This window comes from Oryctolagus cuniculus, chromosome 8 (assembly GCF_964237555.1).
Source record: "Oryctolagus cuniculus chromosome 8, mOryCun1.1, whole genome shotgun sequence".
In the NCBI taxonomy this organism is placed as follows: domain Eukaryota; kingdom Metazoa; phylum Chordata; class Mammalia; order Lagomorpha; family Leporidae; genus Oryctolagus; species Oryctolagus cuniculus.
In genome coordinates, this window is record NC_091439.1 from 97,098,670 (window position 1) to 97,119,816 (window position 21,147).

General features: G+C 37.0%; 1 protein-coding gene across 1 annotated transcript in view; it reads left to right on the plus strand.

The window, feature by feature from the left end:
- The first annotated feature begins 3,966 nt into the window (after nucleotides 1–3,966).
- Nucleotides 3,967–21,147, plus strand: part of LOC100343994 (transmembrane protease serine 11B-like protein) — a 28,265-nt gene continuing 11,084 nt past the window's right edge. Inside the window, exons 1-6 of the mRNA XM_017347524.3 lie at nucleotides 3,967–4,120; nucleotides 10,208–10,323; nucleotides 16,388–16,506; nucleotides 16,604–16,671; nucleotides 20,080–20,240; nucleotides 20,892–20,930. Of these exons, the coding sequence (XP_017203013.3) occupies nucleotides 4,113–4,120; nucleotides 10,208–10,323; nucleotides 16,388–16,506; nucleotides 16,604–16,671; nucleotides 20,080–20,240; nucleotides 20,892–20,930 (511 nt within the window). The 5' untranslated portion in view covers nucleotides 3,967–4,112. The remainder of the gene's footprint in view (nucleotides 4,121–10,207; nucleotides 10,324–16,387; nucleotides 16,507–16,603; nucleotides 16,672–20,079; nucleotides 20,241–20,891; nucleotides 20,931–21,147) is intronic.

Below are 21,147 nucleotides of genomic sequence, written 5' to 3' on the forward strand. Positions count from 1 at the left end.
CTTGCTGGTGCCTTTCTCTCCCTACTCCTTTCCCATGCAGGTCATACATGTTTACTGAACACGTATGTATCCTGGAACTACCAAATACACGGTATCTTCCTACAATGATCCTACATTTAGTGGGAAAAGACAGGTAGCTGGGGGCTGTGTTGCAGTACACAGGTTAAGCCATCACCTGCAACGCCAGCACCCCACATGGGCACCAGCTCCTGGGTCTTACTACTCTACTTCTGATCAGGTCTCTGCTAATGCAACTGGAAGAGCAGCAGAAGATGGCCTCAGTGCCTGGGCCCCTACACTCTCACAGGAGACCTGGATGAAGTTCCTGGTTCCTGGCTTCAGCCTAGCCCAGCCCTGGCTATTGTGGCCATTTGGGGAGTGAGCCAGCATGTGGAAGACTTGCCTCTTTCTCTGTAACTGTTTTTCAAATAAATTTTTTTAAAAGGCAGTAAACACACACATAAGATAATTTTGGACTGTGAGAAATGTTAAAAATGAAATAGAAAGTAATATGATAGAAAATAGTGGGCTCTGGGCTAGCACTGTGGCGTAGCGGGTAAAGCCGCCGCCTGCAGTGCCAGCATCTCATATGGGAGCTGGTTTGAGTCCCGGCTGCTCCACTTCTGATCCAGCTCTCTGCTGTGGTCTGGGAAAGCAGTAGAAGATGGCCCAAGTCCTTGGGCCCCTGACCGTGTGGGAGACCCAGAAGAAGCTCCTGGCTCCTGGCTTCGGATTGGCACAGCTCTGGCCGTTGCGGCCAATTGGGGAGTGAACCAGCAAATGGAAGACCTCTCTCTCTCTTTCTCTCTGCCTCTCCTTCTTTCTCTGTGTAACTCTGACTTTCAAATAAATAAATAAATCTTAAAAAAAGAATAATCTCTCTGAGGGACAGCAATTGAGCTGGACTTCAGCAAGAAAAAGGAAAAACAAAGAAATTCAAAGGGAACAATGGAAGGCCTATAAAGAGAAATAAGGGAGACGGTAAAGTGGGGCAGGAAGATGTCAGTGGGATGAGAACCCTATGGGTAAGTGTGAGATGGTAGGAGAGGGAAGAAGACATCAATAGGAGGCCATTCATGCAGGGCTTTGTGAGCCGTAGTTACAGTAGAGACCTTGGATTTTAATTATAACTCCATGGAGATTCCTAACCAGAGCAGATAATGAGATGATCCAATCTTTGCGAAGATTACTTTCACCTTTGAGAAAGAAAATGGATTGTAACTGTGGGTGTACAGTACACACTGAAACAGGCAGACAGTTTGGAAAGCTGTTTCTGTTGTCCTAGTAAGAAATGAATACATATTCACCTTTTCCTTGAATTAGAAACACATGACTGCAGACCATCAGAAAGGATCCTCTTATAATACAATTCAAAGTAGAGGAAAAAGGACAATATAGCTAAAGGATATAAGAGATACAAATTGTATAATAGTTTCCTTGTCTTATAGGTGGTTAATTCAAAAGCCAAATATTTGTGAATTTATTTCACTCACTTAAAATCTCATGAGTGTGAATCAGTCTGTCTTCTTCTTCTTTTGAAGATTTATTTATTTTCAAAGCCAGAGTTACACACACACAGAGAGAGAGGGAGAGAGAGAGAGAGAGAGAGAGAGAGAGAGAGAGAGAGAAAGAATAAGAAAGAGAGAGTTCCCACCAGATGATTCACTCTCCAAATGCCTGCAGTGGTCAGGGCTGGGTCTGGAGCCAGAGCTAAAAGCTGAAATTCTATCCAAGTTTCCCATGAGAGTGACAAGGAGCCAAGTACTTGAGCCATCTCCTGCTGCCTCCCAGGGTCTGCACTAGCAGGAAGTGGAATCAGGAGCCAGAATTCCTGTGTTCTCATGAATTTGTGTTTCAATTGTCATGAAACAACAATCTCATCCTGAAAATTTCTACAAAACCAATAAATTATTTATTTTTAGCTAATACTAATTTGGGCCTGACTGCCCAGAGTCTATATTTTATTGTCAATTCCCCGATTTTTCTCTACTCAAATACATAGAGATGGTAAGCCTTTATTTTAATTCAACAATATATTTGATTTTTAAAAAGTAATGTAGAAAATGTATGAACATACTTTCCCTATTAAAAATGAGTCTATTATAGATAAGGCAAGTTTCTTGACAATAATTTTTAATTCTGGTCTCTTTCCTTCTTCCCCAGGGTAATCTTGTTTTTTAAAAATTATTACAGTCTTTTCATACTTTATTTAGCTTTTCACAGATAAACACAGGAATTCAAATACATACACATTAAACATGTTCAATATTATTTACTGTTTCTTTCAAGTTTTAATGCTATCAAGCTGACTATCATTCTGCATCTCATATTTCACTCAGTGATTTTTTCTTGAAGTCTTTCTACATAGATCTACAACCGTCAGATTCAGAACAGGAAATTCATGTCAAGCAGAAAAAAAATTTGAGGAAGGAACCCACATTCTACAAAATTGTTGGAAAGGCTAAGGGTATAGGTCCTCAGAGAGCTGACAGAGATCTTTCACAGAACACTAGAAAGCAGATGCCAAGGGGAGCCACAGAACTGGCATTACTGAACTCAGCAGCCAAGAGTCAGGGACCAGAAAGGCATTGACACCTGTGATATCAGCATCACAGCCTCCTGACACCACAGGCTAGTCTGGTCTTTGCCTATTCTTCTAAAATCATTTCTCAGTTCCCAAAGACTGGAGAGTGAAGCGTGTATGCTGATGCAGAAAATATTGCATCTTTGTGACCTTTCACTGGCATATCCAGCCCCTGCCTTGGAAGGCCTCTGACTTGCTTCTGCCTTCCAAGTCTCATCAAACCAGCAAAATCCAGCATTTATTCAGAAATTTAACTATAGTGGAGTCTTGGATGTGTATTCTATGGCTTTCTAATTTCTACTACATATATACATATACATATATATCCATTATAACCCCATTCTTTTTAAAGTAGCTATAACATTATATATTATGATATAGCAGCTTATTTAACTACTACTCGTTTGCTTAATAATCTATTTCCATTTTTTCTTTTGTAAATTTTGTGAAGGCAGGTGAGTTTTAAAGAAATACAGAAATATTGTGAACATGTGTTTTTGGAGAATGAATCACTCCAATTAGTATCATCATTCAGATCTCTGCTCAAAGCACCTTCCCTAGAGAAGTCTTTCTGGACCACCTCTTAGACTGATACACCTACCCCACCCACCACTCTCTACCCAACTCTCCTGCCTTATTTTCTTTATAAAATGTGGAAATTCTCATTTTATGTATTTATTATCGTGTTAATGTTTGTCCGTCTTTCCCATTAGGCTGTAAGATCTACAAAGGCAGGGACTTTATTATATCCATTGTTGTGTTTTCACTACTGGAAAAAATGTGTAGCCCTAGGAAGTGCAAGATGAATACTCATTAAGTGGATGAATGAGTGAAGTATGTAGTTAAAGATATGAAAAATAATATCAGAATCTAGATGCTTTTACTCAAAATATCTAAATACCTCCTGAATTTTTGTTCTCAGGAAAATTAGGTGTGTCACTGAAAAATAATCCGTAGCCACTGAGCTAAACAACTCAGACTTGATGAACAAGTTCCATTTCCTATGAAGAATTACCAAAGTAGAACTTCTTCAAAACCTGCCTCCATCTGTAAATTCATTCCTATTAAAGTATGTATAGTCCTAGTGAGAATTTGCAGGTCAAGCATGTTTCAAATGAGCAAAGCTGTGGAAGAATTAATGTATGACAAAAAGACCACTTATATTTATGTCATTTGTCAGACTGATTTGGTGGATGAAGTTGGTTTCATTGGGGAGGAGCTCTATGCCATGAAAGGAAGACTGGGATGTGAGTCAGACACTGAATCACCAATCTGTGCTGGCATTTCTGGGGTGCGTCTCTCAGATGACCAATCTAAGTAATATCTACTGTATTTTTCTAAGTACCCAAGTCAAACAGAATTTTCATTTCTTCCTCTACACCACAGATCCACAGCTGTCATCACACTTGTTAAACAAGTTTCCTTTAATTACTTTCTGTTATTGCTCCCAGCCCTTAAAATCCCAACTATCATTGTGGTTAGCACATTTACCTGAGAACCACTGATCAGGACATTTTACCAGCACATTATGTATAGGTAAGTGGAGATTTGCTTGCCCCAAATATTAACATAAATAGAGTTAGCAGTCTTCAACAATATGATTCCCACTTCAGGACTGAGTTGAGGTGGGAAAGTGTAATTTTTCCATAGCAGTGTGGATTGTTAACATGGAGACAACCTTGTTACAAATACGAACTTGTGTCTGGAATATTTAGATTCTGTAATGCTTTGGGAAGTGCTTCAGAAAGGCAGCATCCAGTTCAACATCCTGTGAATGAAAAATAATATGCATGTGTGACTATTGTTAAGTGGAGAGGGGATGGCAGAGAATATTTTCTTTTCTTCATAAATCAAGAACTAAGTTGCTGTTAGTAGTGATGATGATTATAACTTCCTTTATTTAACATTTTATGCTTTTTACAGTGTTTCTTTGAATATTATCTTGACTCTTGCATTCCTATGGCTTCAAAGATGGTTCTCTGTAAAATGATATTTAAATCCATGTATTTTTATTTGTTAAATGTTCCTGAATCAGGGTAATATAATTATGCATATAAATATGCTATTTATATTTAAGTTGTCTAAGTAGATAATAATTTCAAGGGAACAGTGATTATTAAAGGAAAAATTCAAGAACATATTTCATCTCACAAGAAGTTTTTATTGATATATAATATATAGCAAAATTGTCTCTAATTAGAAAATATTTAATGTGCAGATATCTGTAAAATATAAACTCATACCTCACATAGATATTTCTCTAAAATGCTGAGTTCTTTTCTCAATAGTTGAGTGCTTTAAAATATGTATATATAAATCATCTATATCTGTATATATTCACATCAGTGTTCACACAAAAATGTGATCAGAATGGCCATACTGTAATAGAATATATTCATAGCATTTAATCTTAATTAAAGTAAAAATCTGTTTAATGATTCCCTTTAAGGTAAGGTGTTATTTTATTCACAATCCTGATGTTTTCTTGTTGGCCACACCTTGATCATCCAATAAAAGAGTGATCACATGCATTCATAAGTAGAGCAGAAACAGCATCATTCTTTGGTTTGGCTTTGCTTGTGACATATCATCACCTTTATGTTGAGTGGATTGTTTTTAAGTCAACTTCTTATCCTTCAAAATGTTATCCCTGTGTGAAGCCCTCAACCTGAAAGATTTCAAAAGATTAGGACTTGTTTCTAAAATTTCCTGGTTACTTGGAAATGTCTAAGCTCCAATTTAGTGACCAGATTTTCAGAATGTGTCATTAATCTGATCACATGGCAAAGAGATTTGGAGGGATCTTGAAACATGATTGACTCTGCCAATGCATTTGATGAGAACTTAGAGGCTGTGTGTGAGTACCTGATAGTTAAAAGGAAGAAAAGGAATACATCAGAAGTAGGCCTAAGGACTTAAAACCAAAACTTAACAATTTCATTTTTTTTCTTAGCATGAAACCTGTATGATAGAATGGGAACAAAATCTCAGAAGGTGGCTTTGTTTCAGATCCTTGTCAAGGTGACACTCAGACGTTTAAGTCTAGGATTTTTTTAATAACAAAATATAATTTATATTTTGTATCCTTTGCCAGTAATTTCTTATGTGATTTTTCAGAAAAGAAATTTATGTTTGAACTACCAGAAATTGACTAATAAATGAGTTACTTTTTAAGCAACTTAAAAACAAGTTATAATTTCTAACATTTTTAGATTATGAGTTAAAAGTAGCTAAAACTGGGAAAAATATCTGAACTGTGAAAAGAAACAAGGTGGTAAAAATGTACAGGAAGGGGGCAGCATTATAGCACAGCTGGTTAAGTCACTGGCTTTTTGATGAGTCCTCAATGTGTATCACCAACTGTGGCTCCTCAGTTTTCCAACAGTTTGACTTCTGTAGTTGGGTACTGGAAATGTAAATATAAATTCAAGATAGGAAAATTCACCACTTTTCTCCCCAAATTATATATTTTAGATTTCACTTTACTTTTCTTCTTCTTGAAGTAAAATCCTGAGTCATATTTAATGTATTCTTGCTTTTTTTATTTATATAATTAATTAATTGCCAAGTTCTGGTGCACACTCTACTGCTGCAAAGCTTCTCAAATTCCTCACTTAGCATTCTTTTTTAAAGGTTTTCGGCATCTTTGTTGACTTGTAATTTATGTATAAAAACTACACATATTTCAAGTACCAATTGGTGAGTCTGACAGATATGCACCTGTGAATTAATCAAGATGTTGAACATTTCCATCGTCCTGGTTTCTTGTGCACTTTGCCAATCCTCATTCTACCCCATCTGCCATCAACCACTTTTCTGTTTTATGTCACTATAGATTAATTTATATACTTTTGGATTTTGCATAAAAAGAATTATACACTACTTCAATCATTATACTTACTACCATCCAGCTATTCTATTCTCATAGATGATAGAACCTTTTCTCATTGACCTCCACTTTTATTTTCTCCCTCTTTCAACTACAAACTTGTACACTGCCTTTGGGTTCACCTTCCTAAGTGCTACAAATCATCCCTGTAGTCATTTCCACAGGATGAAACTGAAACTTCTCTGCCATGACCTGAAGGCTCTACAACAATATGGATACCTTTACTCTATTTCCTATCCAAGATGCACTTATTCTTGATTTCTCTTGTGGTCATTCATATTATCTATAATGTGAGGCTCCACCTTATATCCTGGGTATGACACACACAAATAGTGCTGTGGTCCCAAACCACAGCATTCACAAATGGAGGTAATAAGACTGATGGGTACAAATCATAGAGAAGGCACATAGCTCAGCAGTTGGGCTGCAGTGTGCAACACCTGCATCCCATATTGCGGTGCCTGGGTTTGAGGCCCAGGCTGACCTCTGCAGCTGCTTGTTAGTGTGCATGAGGCAACAGGTGATAGATCAATCCATGTGGAAGATTTGAAGTTCCTGCCTCCTGGACAGTTGGGAAGCGAACCAATGAATGGGAAGTCTCTCTGTCTCCATCTCTGTTTTTCTCTATGTCTGTCTCTCTGCTTGTCAAATAAAATAAATAAATAAAAATATATAAAATTTAAAAATACTCTCAATGTAGGGTCATAAGGAGCTCTGCAGAGAAGACTTCAAATGAATAGGAGTTGACAGAGTGGAGTGATCAAGTTCAAGTAGCCACTTACTGGGTAAACCTAAGTTGGACATACTAAGCAGAAGAAATAACATGAGAGTATGGAAGATGGATGTGTCCACAGAACACTGAATAGTTTGAAAGAATTGGAACACAAGTTACCTGCTTGAGAGTGAGACAATGTGGTAGAGGGGTTGGCCTAAGAAAGGGCACATGGGCAGTCTACTTATAGAAATATGAGGGAAAGATAGAGTGTGGGGCACTGCCAAAGAATTAATAAATATGATGGAGAGGATGCAAGTGTTGTGGCCCAGTGGGTTAAGCCTTTGCTTTAGATGCATCCTATTTCAGAGTCCAGTTCAAGCCCCTGCTACTCTACTTCTGATCCAGCTCACTGCTAATGCACCTATGAATCAGCAGATGATACTTCAAGTACTTGAGGCCCTGCTAACCACGTGAGATTTTTGGATGGAATTCCTGGCTCCAGGCTTGGCCTGGCCAGCCCTAGCCCTAGTTGTCTGGCTGTTGTGATTATGGAGTGGATGAACCAGCAGAAGGATGATTTTCATTCTCTCTCTCTCTCAAATAAATAAATATTTTGAAAAATATGATGGATTTATTATGTTCTCTTGTGATGCTTGCCATTTTATCACTGGAATTGGAGGGGTATCAGCTAAGAGTGAAGAGGGGGTGGATGGTGCTGCAGGTCTGAGGAAAAAAGAAGAGTGAGCTCATCTCCCAGGAGAATGATAAAACATCAACAGAAAATAGTAAGAAAATGATCTTATTCTATTAAAAATGTTAACCCAACCCAATGTATTTTTACCTATGATTCAAAACATCATACACACTGACCCCAGTTTCTGTTTCTTATATGAAAAATCAATCTACCCTGGTAGATAAAGTAAATTAAAAACATATTATTGTGAAAATTAAAAGAAATAAAAAGAAAGGAAGGAAGGGGAATGGAGGGAGGGAGGAAAGGAAGTGTCATTATATTCTTAGAATTGTATCTATGAACTATATGAAACCAGTTCTCTTTATAGTAATAAAACATTTTCAAAGTTTTCAATACAGAGGATCGTCAAAAAGTTCATGGGAAATATGGATCATGAAAAAAAGTTAATGTATATGGGTGAAATTGACATTTTGAAATCTGATTATTGTTTATAGCCCTTGTCTATGCTCCTGAGGAAAAATGGTTTTTCTACTTACTACTTGTTGAATTATTTTTTTTAAAGATTGATTTATTTGGAAGTAACAGTTACAGATGGAGACAAAGAGGGAGGGATGGAGAGGGAGAAACAGACAGGGAGAGATCTTCCAACCCTTTATTCACTCTCTAGATGGCTGCGAAGGCCAGGGCTGGGCCAGGCCAAAATCAAGATCCCCAAGCTTTATTCAGGTCTCCCATTTGGGTGGCAGGGCCAAAATAATTTGGCCATCTGCCACTGATTTCCCCATGTGATTAACAGAGAGCTGGATTGGACTTCAACTAACACCCATATGGGATGATGGCATTGCAGGCAGTGGCTTTATACTTCAGTGCTGCCCCTTGTTGGATTCTTTATTGGAGTTAAACTTGTGATTATAAAGTAAATTGAAAGTATGTCATTATAATAATTAAAATAAAAAGTAAGAAAGGAAGGAGGAGGGAGGAGGGGGGTGGGAGCAAGGGTGGGTGGGAAGTATCATTATGCTCTTAAAACTATATATATGAAATACATGAAATTCATTCTCTTTATATAAATAAAAAAGAAAACACTGCATGTATTTCAAAATTTTTGTACCCAAGTAAGCTTTTTAAAAATTTTATTTAAGGCGTACAAATTTCATGTATTTTGTATATACAGATTTAGGAACATACTTCCCACCCTACCCTCCCTCCTATCAACTCTCCTACCCTTCTTCTTCTTCCCTCTCCTATTCCCACTCTTAATTTTTACAAAGATCTATTTTCAGTTTACTTTATACCCATAAGATTAACCCTACACTAAGTAGAGTTCAACAGAGAGTATGAAGAAAAAAATGCTGTTCCTCAACAGTAGAAACAAGGGCTATAAACAATCATTGATTCTCAAAATGTCAATTTTCCAACATATTTTACTGTGAAAATAGCACATAATATAGTGAGAATTTCCATCCCCACGAATGGTCAAGTGCAAATTCTAGGTCCTTCCAGGAATTCAACTTCACCCAAAGCAGGGTAGGATTCCACAATCTGTATGTATACTAAGCAGCTTCAGATGATTCTGATTGAGATCATCGTCCAGTAACACCTGAAGAAGCCCAACATAGAAGACAAAATCTTGGTATGATATCAAGTCTATCTTGTTGCTACCTCTTTGTAGCAGTCAGAGATCCCTAGTGAAACAACCAATAGGATCTAGAATTAGAGACATACGTATATGAAGGATGTTCGAATTTTTCATGGAAAATATATGCAACAAAAAGATTAGGCATGGATTTCAATTTTTTTGCATGCAAATAAACTTATCAAAGCACTCTAATACTTAAGGATATTATAAGTGGTAATATGATCCAAGTCATATTTTTTAAAATTAAGATGGATTTAGGCATAAAGAACATCTAAGAGATTTCTGTCCCCCCCCTCCCCCCTTTTCTCCTGATCTGGCAAGATGGTCAATTGTTGATGCTGATTATATCTCTACCCATAGATTGTAGGGAGAAACTAGATGCCAAATATAGATAGCTTGGCACCAACCGCCACACTTCTGAAAAAAATTTAATAAAACATGTACAGTAAAACAAATAAACTCTCATAACCCAAGTTCAATCAGAAACTTCAAAGGGAATATCTGCACCTTCCCTCCTTCTCACTTCCTCTTCTTTCTTTTCTTTTTTTTTTTCCTACCTTCCAATATCTTTTGCTATCATTGTGACTAAGTTGTGGAGCTATTAGGGGTAAGAGAAATGAAACACAGATTTGAAAGACTATGCAATTTTCTAACCTATTCCTCATTTTCACATTCTTCATGTGCAGACCAGTCACAGCTTCCCGGACATCTCTGCCATTATGGATGATTGCTCTCATTGTGTTTGGAGTCTTGGCAATCCTTGGAATTACTATTGGTCTCCTGGTCCATTTTCTGGCAGTAGGTTGGTAAATTGTATATTTTTACTTATTTTATTTTTAATAATAATTATTTCCATTTCTATGAAAGATAAGCAGTAAATTATCTTGCTTTAAGATGACATCAGCAACTCTAGATCCCATAAACAAGCATTGGTAACATTGGCCAAACACTGCATTGCAGACATTTCTTTTAATATACACAGGTAAAAGAGTGAATACCTATTCAGAACAACATACAAATGCACAAGTAGAATTGATAAGGATAAAGATAATTCTACCAAGGTGGTAGTATATGTGTTATTTTATCATCAAAATATTACATTGGTTGAATGTGAGAAGAGAAATCAATGGATACTGAATTTTGATTTTTTTAACAATAGAGACATTAATATAAAAACTGTTTAACAGACGTTTTTTAAACTTTGATGAAGTTGGAGTCTTTTTTAATAAGACATGGTTTAACTTTAGATTCATTTATATTCTATTATGAAACACATGAAAATCATTATATTTACATTTCTTATTTGTTCCCACATTTCCCAGTAGTTTGTTCACAATATTATTCTTACATAGTCAGTGTTTACAAAAGTTTATTCTGATTTATGAACAAAATTGCTATAGCTGTTTAGATTTTAAATACATATGCTCACCATCAATCTTTTTTCCTTGTCTTCGCCATGCACAGGTACTTTTTTCCCCTTCAAAACTAGATGCAAAAATAGATTAAAGGGTCAAATAATAAGGGCTTTTAATGAAAAAAAAATTTAATTCCTCTTCCACTATTTCTATCTCCCATTTCTCAGAGGCAACCACTCTCAGCCCTGTAGTTTATTCTCAATATCATTATATCCTATTTTTTCCAGTTTGTGTCATTCTCCCTTCACTTTTTCCTATGACAGATGAGCCTATTTCACCATACTCTGACAACATGGATGTTCTCTTGGGTTTTCCATTTGCAGCCTCCTGAGGATTGCCTTCAAGTATCTGTTGGGTTTAATCCCCAATGTGTGAATTCCATTTTTCTATATGTTTTATCATTTTATTCACTCAATTTAATATAGCAGATATACTCTTGGAACTTTTTGGGAAAGTGTAGTGCCAGCGTCACAGGCAGTGGTTTACCTGCTACACCACAATTCCAGCCTCTTAGATGATTTCTTTGATGATTTCACTATCTCAAAATCATTCTGGAGCTCCTATTTTCTTTATATTGGGCCTCCAAAAAGTAGCCTCTAATTTTCTTATCTTTTCCTATTTTTCATCCCTTAATCAAATCAGTTTCTTGATGATTTTTCTCAATTTTACATTTTAAATTTTATATCAGTTCCATTGTTTCTACTATTATGTATTTAGATTCTAAACTATTTTCTATAATCAACTTTTTGTTGTAAAATAGTTTGATGTAAATTATTAAAAAAAATTTCCTGTGTATAAACATATATTAAAAATTTAACCCAAGTAGTCTTTTTTCTTGACTAAGATTTTCTCTGATTATTTAGCCAAAAATTTCTCAAATATATGTTGATCCTTTGGTGTCTGCTAATGTTAAGAGTGAGAATTAAAGAGCTAGATGGAAGTGTCCCATGTGAGGGCTGTCTGTTGATAATGGCTTTTACTATTGTTGCTCTCTCAGTTGTTTTGTTGAGAAAACCCAACTTACCAGAGTATCAAGTCTTTTATCTTGAGTTAGTCAGAATTTCTAGTTGGAGAAAAAAACCTCCCTTGCTTAGCTTGGATGTAACATTTGCTGTTCAGTTTCTGTAGTCAATTTGGGAAGATTCAATACAGAAATTTTGCATATGGTGCACCTGACTTCAACTATACCTCATTTTCCCTGATCTAAAATCATAGACATTGTGGAAGGTATTGGGATCTAGCAGTTTTAACCAATTTTCCTGGTTTTAATTCCACTTTACCCTTACCTTTTAAAGTACTTGGTGCCATTTAGGGTTCTTTGCTTCTGAAGGGCACACTGAACATTTCTTGAGTTCGGTAGACTAGTAACCACTCACCTGCCTCCAGTTTCCACAGTGGAGGCATTGTCTTCTCTTGCATCATCATTATTTTTGTGGTTCAACTTTTTCAAAATCAAACTCAAACACTTTTCTTCTCATTTTAAGGGGATTTTGAAAGATTTATTTAGCTGTGTTTATCAAAATCATCTTTTTTACCTAATTGGCTTTTATTCTTGACCCTTATGCCTGCTAAGGGTGGCATAGGTAACTTGTTTTAACAATAAGCTGTGAGCTCAGGAAGAACTCCCTTGCTATTCTCATGGTAAACTTGGAGATTCTGAAGGAAGGAGGGCAGTCTGTTTGTCCTTGCTAAAGATAACATTTTGGGGAGGGAAGCTAATATTTTACACCCCAAATTCCACTGGGATCCCCTGACTATCTACTAACCCATCTGACTCCTCACATTCCCTCCTCTGGGATGGAAACCCTAGCATCTGGTAGGGGGAACTGGGCTATGATCGCTCTGGCTGCTTCATGCTGAAAAGGGGCATCTTTGGGAAGGGGGATCAAGACAGGGTTCCAGCAGGACGTGGCTTCTCCAGGGGGATGCAGTGCCAGCTTGCAGAAACTGCTCCCACTTGAGGTTTCATGCACATGGCCACCTAGAATTTTGCTTTTTTAATTCTGGAGAAAATAAATCTAACAACCAGTTTAAACTCACAGGATCTAAAACCAAGGACAGAGTCATTATTAGAGGCCCTAAGAAAACTGTCTAAACCATTGAGAGGCAAATACAAACTGACAGAAAGGGCTTGAGAATAATCTGTTGGGCTTTAAGGCCTTGCCACTTATGAGGCTCAGACTTATCTCTTCACATATGGTACGTAATAAGGGAGGCACCCTCTTGACTTCCATTACCTAGCTGGCCTGGGAGGAGAGCTGACTTGGCATTTCTAAAAGGAAAACATTTTTAGTTAATATATGTTCTGCCTGCAATGTTGTTGACCCTACTTGGCCATCCCCTCCATAGCAGTGGTTACTTTAGAAGCTGGGCCGAGTGAAGGGCTTTTCAGCTTAGAGAGAACAAGGCCTGTGGCTCTGACCTGGAGCCCTTCGATTCCAGGGCAGGTTCATTTCCAGTGACCCAACTCTTGGCATAACTGCCAGGGCTCTTTATAAGCTGACTTCTACTGAAGCCTGGCTTTCCACATTGAAAACCAAGGAAGTGGGCTGGCCTGTTGGGTCTCTTTGATGGCTGATCACTGTGTAAAGCAGCCATTAATTGGCCCGCCACCTATCTTTACATTGCTTCTGCAGCCTAGCTTCTCCTCCTCCTGTTAACCTGTTTCTTAATCTCTAAACTATTGCTGGAATATTATTTGCTCAGATGAGCTATTTTTTTGTCTACAATATCTTTGATACTATGAGAACTTCCGTTCCTCTGATAATTCTTTTTCTGGTTTTTATTTATAGACTTTCTTATTTTTGATATTTTTGTCTCTAACATCTATTGGTTCTTTTGTCAGTATTATATACCTTTTGTGATTTGGGCCAGGTGTTTTCTTTTCTTTCTTTCTTTCTTTCTTTTTTTTTATTTGACAGGTAGAGTTATAGACAGTGAGAGAGAGAGACAGAGAGAAACATCTTCCTTCCGTTGGTTTACTCCCCAAATGGCCATCATGGCCGGCACGCTGCACTAATCCAAAGCCAGGAGCCAGGTGCTTCTTCCTGGTCTCCCATGCGGGTGCAGGGGCCCAAGGACTTGGGCCATCCTCCACTGCCCTCCCAGGCCACAGCAGAGAGCTGGACTGGAAGAGGAGCAGCCGGGATTAGAACCCGGTGCCCATATGGACTGCCTGCGCTACAGGTGGAGGATTAATCAAGTGAGCCATGGCACCGGCCCCTTTTCTTTAATTTAAAGATTTATTTTATTTGTTTGAAGGGCAGAACTACAGAGAGAGAGGGAGAGACAGAATGAGAGAGATTGTCCATTCATTTGGTAACTCCCCAAATGGCTGCAATGACTGGGGCTAAGCCTGGGCCAGGTCAAAACCAGGAGCTAGGAGCTTCTTCTGGGTCTCCCACAAGGGTGCAGGGGCCCAAGCACTCGGGCCATTTTCTGCTGCTTTCCTAGGCACATTATCAGGGAACTAGGTCAGAAGTGGAGTAACCAGGACTCAAACTGGTGCTCACATGTGATGCCAGCTCTGCAGGCAGTGTCTTTATCTGCTATACCACAGTGCTGGCCCCTTATCTATAACAGTCCTCATTTTAGTGTATTTTTCACATTTTGATCATGTTTACTTCATAGATTTTGGTGGGAATTTATGGCTTTTTTTGGGGGGGTGGGGGGCCTGGGACTTGAGCCTGTTATCCTTATCTTTTGTTATTTTTTTGGGCTTGGAGGTAGGTAGGAGATTGTAGAAGGGCTTTTACTCTGTCAAAATAAATAGAAGTCTTCTCATAATTCATACTTCAATCCTGATATTTCACCCAGAGCACCCTTCGTACAAAAGAAAAGCAAATATATGTGTTTCAGGCTTTCTTCCCAGATATAAGTTCTAAGTAAAAAGTCCTGAAAATATTGTGAAGTTATTTCCTGCCTCCTTCCTGATCCATCTTAATTCATTCTGGCATTTGAATGACTTAGAGAAACTGCAATATTAATCACACAATGCAGGTATGCCTTATGGATATTCTCATCCAAGTGCTTATCTTCAGGTCATCAGGTACCCACCCAGCACAATGGCCATGCTCACCATGACCTCTCAGCATAATTAGTGTGCAATTTTAGTATCCCATAAAAACTACTACCTAAAATTAAATTAAGAATAGACTACTCCAGAGTTGATTTCCTTATTCTGGGATATGGTTTCTTAGTCTTAAATATCTCAAATATTCAGTTGATTCAATCATTCTAGGAAAAGCACTCCATTCTATTATAATAAAGGCTATTAATATCTTCCAATGTAGTAATTTATATGAATGAATATTCATGGTTTCTTAAAGTTGTAAAAAGTAGAAATAATTCATCCAAAGAATTAAAGGGTGCATTGTGAACTTTGGATTATGCAAAAGAAGTAGAATAGTTTTAAGTCTGATTTTTGCTACTTCTCCTATAGCCTAATAAACTACCATTGTAAAGCTTAATCTCTCTCTATATTACAAAAATCCATGACCCTCAGGCAAGATAACTTCAGTTAACAATGTTACTTAATAAATAATTTCAATCAACCATTTTCAGAATTTTTCTTAGGACTTTCTGACTTCTTTTTTCCATAACTTTTCTTGATATATAATAGCTTATCATTTAAAATAAAATTATAATTTATTTTGAAAATAATGTCTCCTTTTTCTTTATTCATATAGACCTTGAAGTAAAAAAATCACCTTCATCATTAATTATATCCTTTTAGTAGCCTTGTAATGGTCTTATACATATTGAGCCTGTCTCCTCCACAAAAAGAGTTTCAAAGCAGTGATCACACTGTAAAATAATATTAACTATTTTACTATTTATTATTTGTCAGGAACTCCTGAACAGCATCTAGCAAATGTATTCCTAGATGCTTAACACCCATCATATATTCAAGAAAAGAGATAAATACATTAATTTGTTTAGTGTCTGTAAACTTTGGTGTCAGATAGTTTGAGTTTTGACCCTTGACTCCTTTAAGTAGCTGTGTGGTATTGCTCAAATAACTTAATCTCTATGAGACTACAGTCCTGATAAATGAGTATACTTTATAAAGTCTTTCTAAGGTATGCATATAGTACATGCTTAATAAATTATAACTATTTTATTCTGGTAATTCATTATTGCAGCAGAATTCTCATTATATGTATATGTACATATACATGCATGTGTATATGTGTGTGTATATTTTATTTATATATATGTGTATATATGTATGTAGTTGGTCCTATTATATGTAGGTCCTATAAAAACTTCCCACAATGCCCAGGCTATTAAACTATACCAGAAATATTCACAAGGGTTTATCAATATCTAATATAAGCCTCCTACATACTACCTTGTACTTTTTTTTAACCTTGTATTACTTTATAATCAAGATCTGGATTTGGAATCCATTTAATTTTATTGGTTCTTAAATCATTTCTTATCTTACAGAAAACAAGACCTATTACTATCAAGGTAGCTTTAAAGTGTTGGATATCCCAAATAATAGGAATTATGAAAGGGAGACATCACCAGAAAATAACTATCTTAGCAAAATCCTTGAGACCAGGGTAAGTTCGTATTTTTCTATTTTTTTCATTATTTATTATAGATATTATAGATATACTATTGAAATTTGATATTTGACTCTATGTTCTCTTTTAACAGATGACTGATGCATTTCAACGTTCTAATATTTACAGACAATATATCAATTCTCAAGTCACAACACTGGTGTAAGTAACTATAACACTAACCACCAGAAAATAGATCAACCCATCATAGAAACCATTGCAGAGAAACCATTGCATTTCAAGTTCTTCTATAAAAAAAATCTATTGATAACAGATGCTCATTAGCCAATAAACTGCTTACCTAACATTATCATAAATATCAGATTAATTGTTCCATATAAATCAATGCAATGTTTGGAGTTATTTAGTTGAGTCATCAAGCCTATTAAGAATATATATATTTTTTTAAATAACATTTCCTTTATTTTTACCACTATTAAGAATATATTAATCTTCAAATTACAGATGATTTGTCCTTCTAGTTTTCTAAGTATTTATGTATAGAAAACATCAGATGATCCCTAAACTATTATTTGATGCTGTAAAATTTTTTATTTCCAATCACATAAATACATACCTTATTTTCTCTTACCATTCTTCTTGGAAATCAATGAAATGCTTTGTGGAACTGCTTCTAGAGTTCTTATTAGATATAGGTTAGAGTTCCAATTCAATCCCATCAAGGTGGCATGTACCAATGCCATCTCACTAGTCCCAGTGATCTATTTCTGTTCACAATTGATCATAATGATAGGACTAAGAGTCAAAGGGATCACATAAACAAGAATAGTGTCTGCAAATACTAGCTGATAGAATAAAAAAGGGAGAGAACGATCCAACATGGGAAGTGAGATACACAGCAGATCCATAGAATGGCAGATGTCCTAAACAGCACTCTGGCCTCAGAATAAGCCCTTAAGGCATGCGGATCCAGCTGAAATGCCCATGAGAGTATTTCAGGCATGGAAAGCCAAGACACTCTGGGGGAAAAAAAAACTACATGAAAGATCTCCGTGAGTGAGATCCCAGTGGAAAGAATGGGTCATCAAAGAAGGAGGTACCTTTCTCTGAAGGGAGGAGAGAACTTCCACTTTGACCATGGCCTTGTCTAAATATGAGCAGAGTCGGTGAACTCAAGACTTCCATAGCCTTGGCAGCTCATGACAAGAGCCTAGGGTGATTACTAATGCCATAAACAAGAGTGTCAATTTGTTAAGTCAACAACAGAAGTCACTGTGCACTCACTCCTCCTGTAGGATCTTTGTCCTTAGTGTGCTGTACATTGAGATTTAATGGTATAACTAGTACTCAAACAGTATTTTTCACTTTATGTTTCTGTGTGGGAGCAAACTGTTGAAATCTTTACTTAATGTATGCTAAACTAATCTTCTGTATATAAAGAGAATCGAAAATGAATCTTGATGTGAATGGAAGGGGAGAGGGAGTGGGAAAGGGGAGGGTTGCGGGTGGGAGGGACGTTATGGGGGGGAAGCCATTGTAATCTATAAGCTGTACTTTGGAAATTTATATTTATTAAATAAAAGTTAAAAAAAGAAAAAAAAAAGATATAGGTTAGAAGAGAGGATATCCACACCAGGGTTGAAATAGGAAAACCATCTAGTCACCATGATAAAAGTACAATAACTATGATATTTTTTGCTGTGTGCAGGTTTGGAGCAGATGGAATAGCAAAAGCATCTTTAGAATAGGATTTAAACAACCTGACCCCAGTCATGGCCACTTGGTAGCCATAGAGTCTTGGACAAGCTATTGTGTCACTTTGAGTCTGTTTCTCTCTCTCATGAAGTGCTTATAATAATGACCATTCTGCTTTGCTTATAGAATTGTACTCAGGATAAAAATTTAATGTGTATAAATATTTGCAAAGAAAGATATTTCAAAAAAAGGTGATTATTGTTTTGACCTCCATCAGTGCCATCAGACACTGTCCACTCCTCTTCCTTTGCTCCTGGAATTCATGCTGTCTCCTGGAATTATAGAATGATTAATCCCAACTAGAATTAAACTTGGGGGTCAATTTTAGTATTGGAAATAAAGGGAAAACTAAGAAGAGTCCAGTAATCCCTCAGAGGTGACTGCAGTCACAAGGATTCTATGCTGTTTTTCCCAGCATGTAAGTTCAGGGATAGACAGCAATGGCCAAGAAAAAGAAATGGAGAGGACACAGTTCAGTTTTTCACTCTGGCATACACTACCACGACAGCCAAGCTCATGTGTCTTGAGAGCTTCCCAAGAATTATTATTGATTTACATGTCAAAATGTTGGACACCCCATAGGTAGACTCAAAGATATCATGCCACTTCATATGCTAGCCTCAGTGCTCTGTGGCCATGTCTACATGTTCATTGGCCTGTCTCTTGAGCTCATACCTTTTTCCCAATTGCAAGCCTGAATACCACAGTCAGATTAATCTTCCACAAGCACAGTTTTATTCAATAGCTTCTTATCACTGCTGTCAATTGGCTACCATTAAAGACCCTTCTCTATCTGAACCCAGTTTCCTAGACACGGTAGTCACTGGGTGCCTTGGCATAGAGTGACAGAGAACACAGTGCGTATTGCTCAAATGATGGAGTCAACTGCAGTGAATCTGAATTCCAGTGTGGTAGCCACATATTTGTGAACGCACTATATAACCTCAATTTTTCCTATCTGTAAAGCAAAAATAATGGCCACACCTTGTGTTTGATGGGTGGAAGGAGCTGCTTCTCATCCTGAGGCAGATATGAATGCTTTACACAGTTCCCATAAGCAGTGATTTCTCTTGCAGTTCTTTTCACCATCTCCTACAGTTTTCAAAAGCAGTGTTGTATTTGCTGCATTATTGTTTTAGAGGTCAAGTGTACTAATAAATATGATAGCAAAGTGCCTGGAATGTAGCAGATGCTCAATAACTGCTGAAGAAGATTGTTGCCTTCCAGTTATTCTGGAGTATGATTCCTCTGCTTATCTGCTACAAGAAATGTGTTACTTGAGGATGAAATAGAAATGAAAAACACTCTAAATTCTGGGATGCATATCCCTTCTCCCTTGAAAATTTCTCTGATCCTTTAGGCAAAAAATTGCTTGTTCTTCCTCAGAATATCTCTAATTAAGGTAAATAAACAAGATAAATTGCTTCTGCCCCATTTGTTAAAGCCATTTGTGTAGATGTCTTGTCTCTCTGAAAAGTCTGGAATTTCCTTGGGCATAGGAACCATTTGTTAGTTAACCTTGCATCACCCAAAAGTAATAATCACAGGTATTTTATAGCAATTTCTCAGTAAAGTACTAATGAATACAAGAATAAATTAAGCTAGCTCTTAGGAGATACTGTTACCCTTTGCAGCAGGCTTTCCCTACTCTCGGATTTGCAGGAAAAAAAAATCTCTAAACTGAATAATATAGTGGTATGTACACTGTTACCAAGTAAACATTGGTAGTTGGCTGATCCAATGCTTAATCTAGTACTGTACAAACCTATATAAGAGAAAAGGAATCCTGAAAGATCATGGAAAGAAGAAGTAAGGACTATGTCTAACAACATATGAAAACTTTGTTTTTTCCAGTCCTGATAACAACAGTGTGACAGCACATATATGGCTGGTCTTCAAGTCTACCACATCAAATAAGGAAAACACAAGAAGAAGAATCGAAAGCATCTTACGTCAGATGCTGAGGAGCGACTCAGGATCCTTGACTACAGACCCGAACTCTCTGAGCCTCATGGGTAAGCACATGTACGGGATGTGAGCAGCATAACTTACATTATATTATTAGTAATACGTGTCTCAAACAGGCACAGGGCTGGTATTCAATAACTTTACTAAATGAACAAGTTATGATTTGGGATCAGAGCAATTATTTGTATTCCTCATCATTAACAATGCATTCAAATCATAGTAACGCCACACCTTGTGTTTGATGGGTGGAAGAGCTGCTTCTCATCCTGAGGCAGATATGAATGCTTTACACAGTTCCCATAAGCAGTGATTTCTCTTGCAGTTCTTTTCACCATGTCCTACAGTTTTCAAAAGCAGTGTTGTATTTGCTGCTTTAAGATGGATCACTTTTTAAGACTTGTACATATGAATAATACTTGCAATTTTTCCTCTTTACATGAAATAGAATGCAGTTCCAATTAAACAAAAATGTCTCTCATGAGAAACTACAAAGACGGTACTTCCATATTGTGCATTCACCCGTAGTATGAGAAAAATTCCAATAAACCAATATCCTGTCCTTTCTATGCCCACTGTATCCTGAAGTTCCAAATATTTCTAGACCTTCCTGCTCTGCCGAACTTATCATCCTACCCCAGTGCCCCAGGGTCAGTGGTGCTGGGTGTTAAATTTACCATGGATGTTTTGCTCTATTTCAGAAATCAGTAAGGTTGATGCTGAAAGGATTATCAACAACCGTAAGTTCATAAATTTTTAATTAACTATGTGAGATCACCTGAAACTTAACAGTTAAGATTTGGTACTCTTGAGCAGGCATAGTTTTAAGTACTTTGCATACAATAATCCACTTACTCCTCATAATGAACTCACAGATAGATATGATTATCATCCCATTTGGGTAACAGGAAACTGTAGCACAAAGAACAGAGATGGTGCCCAATTAATTCATCTTGT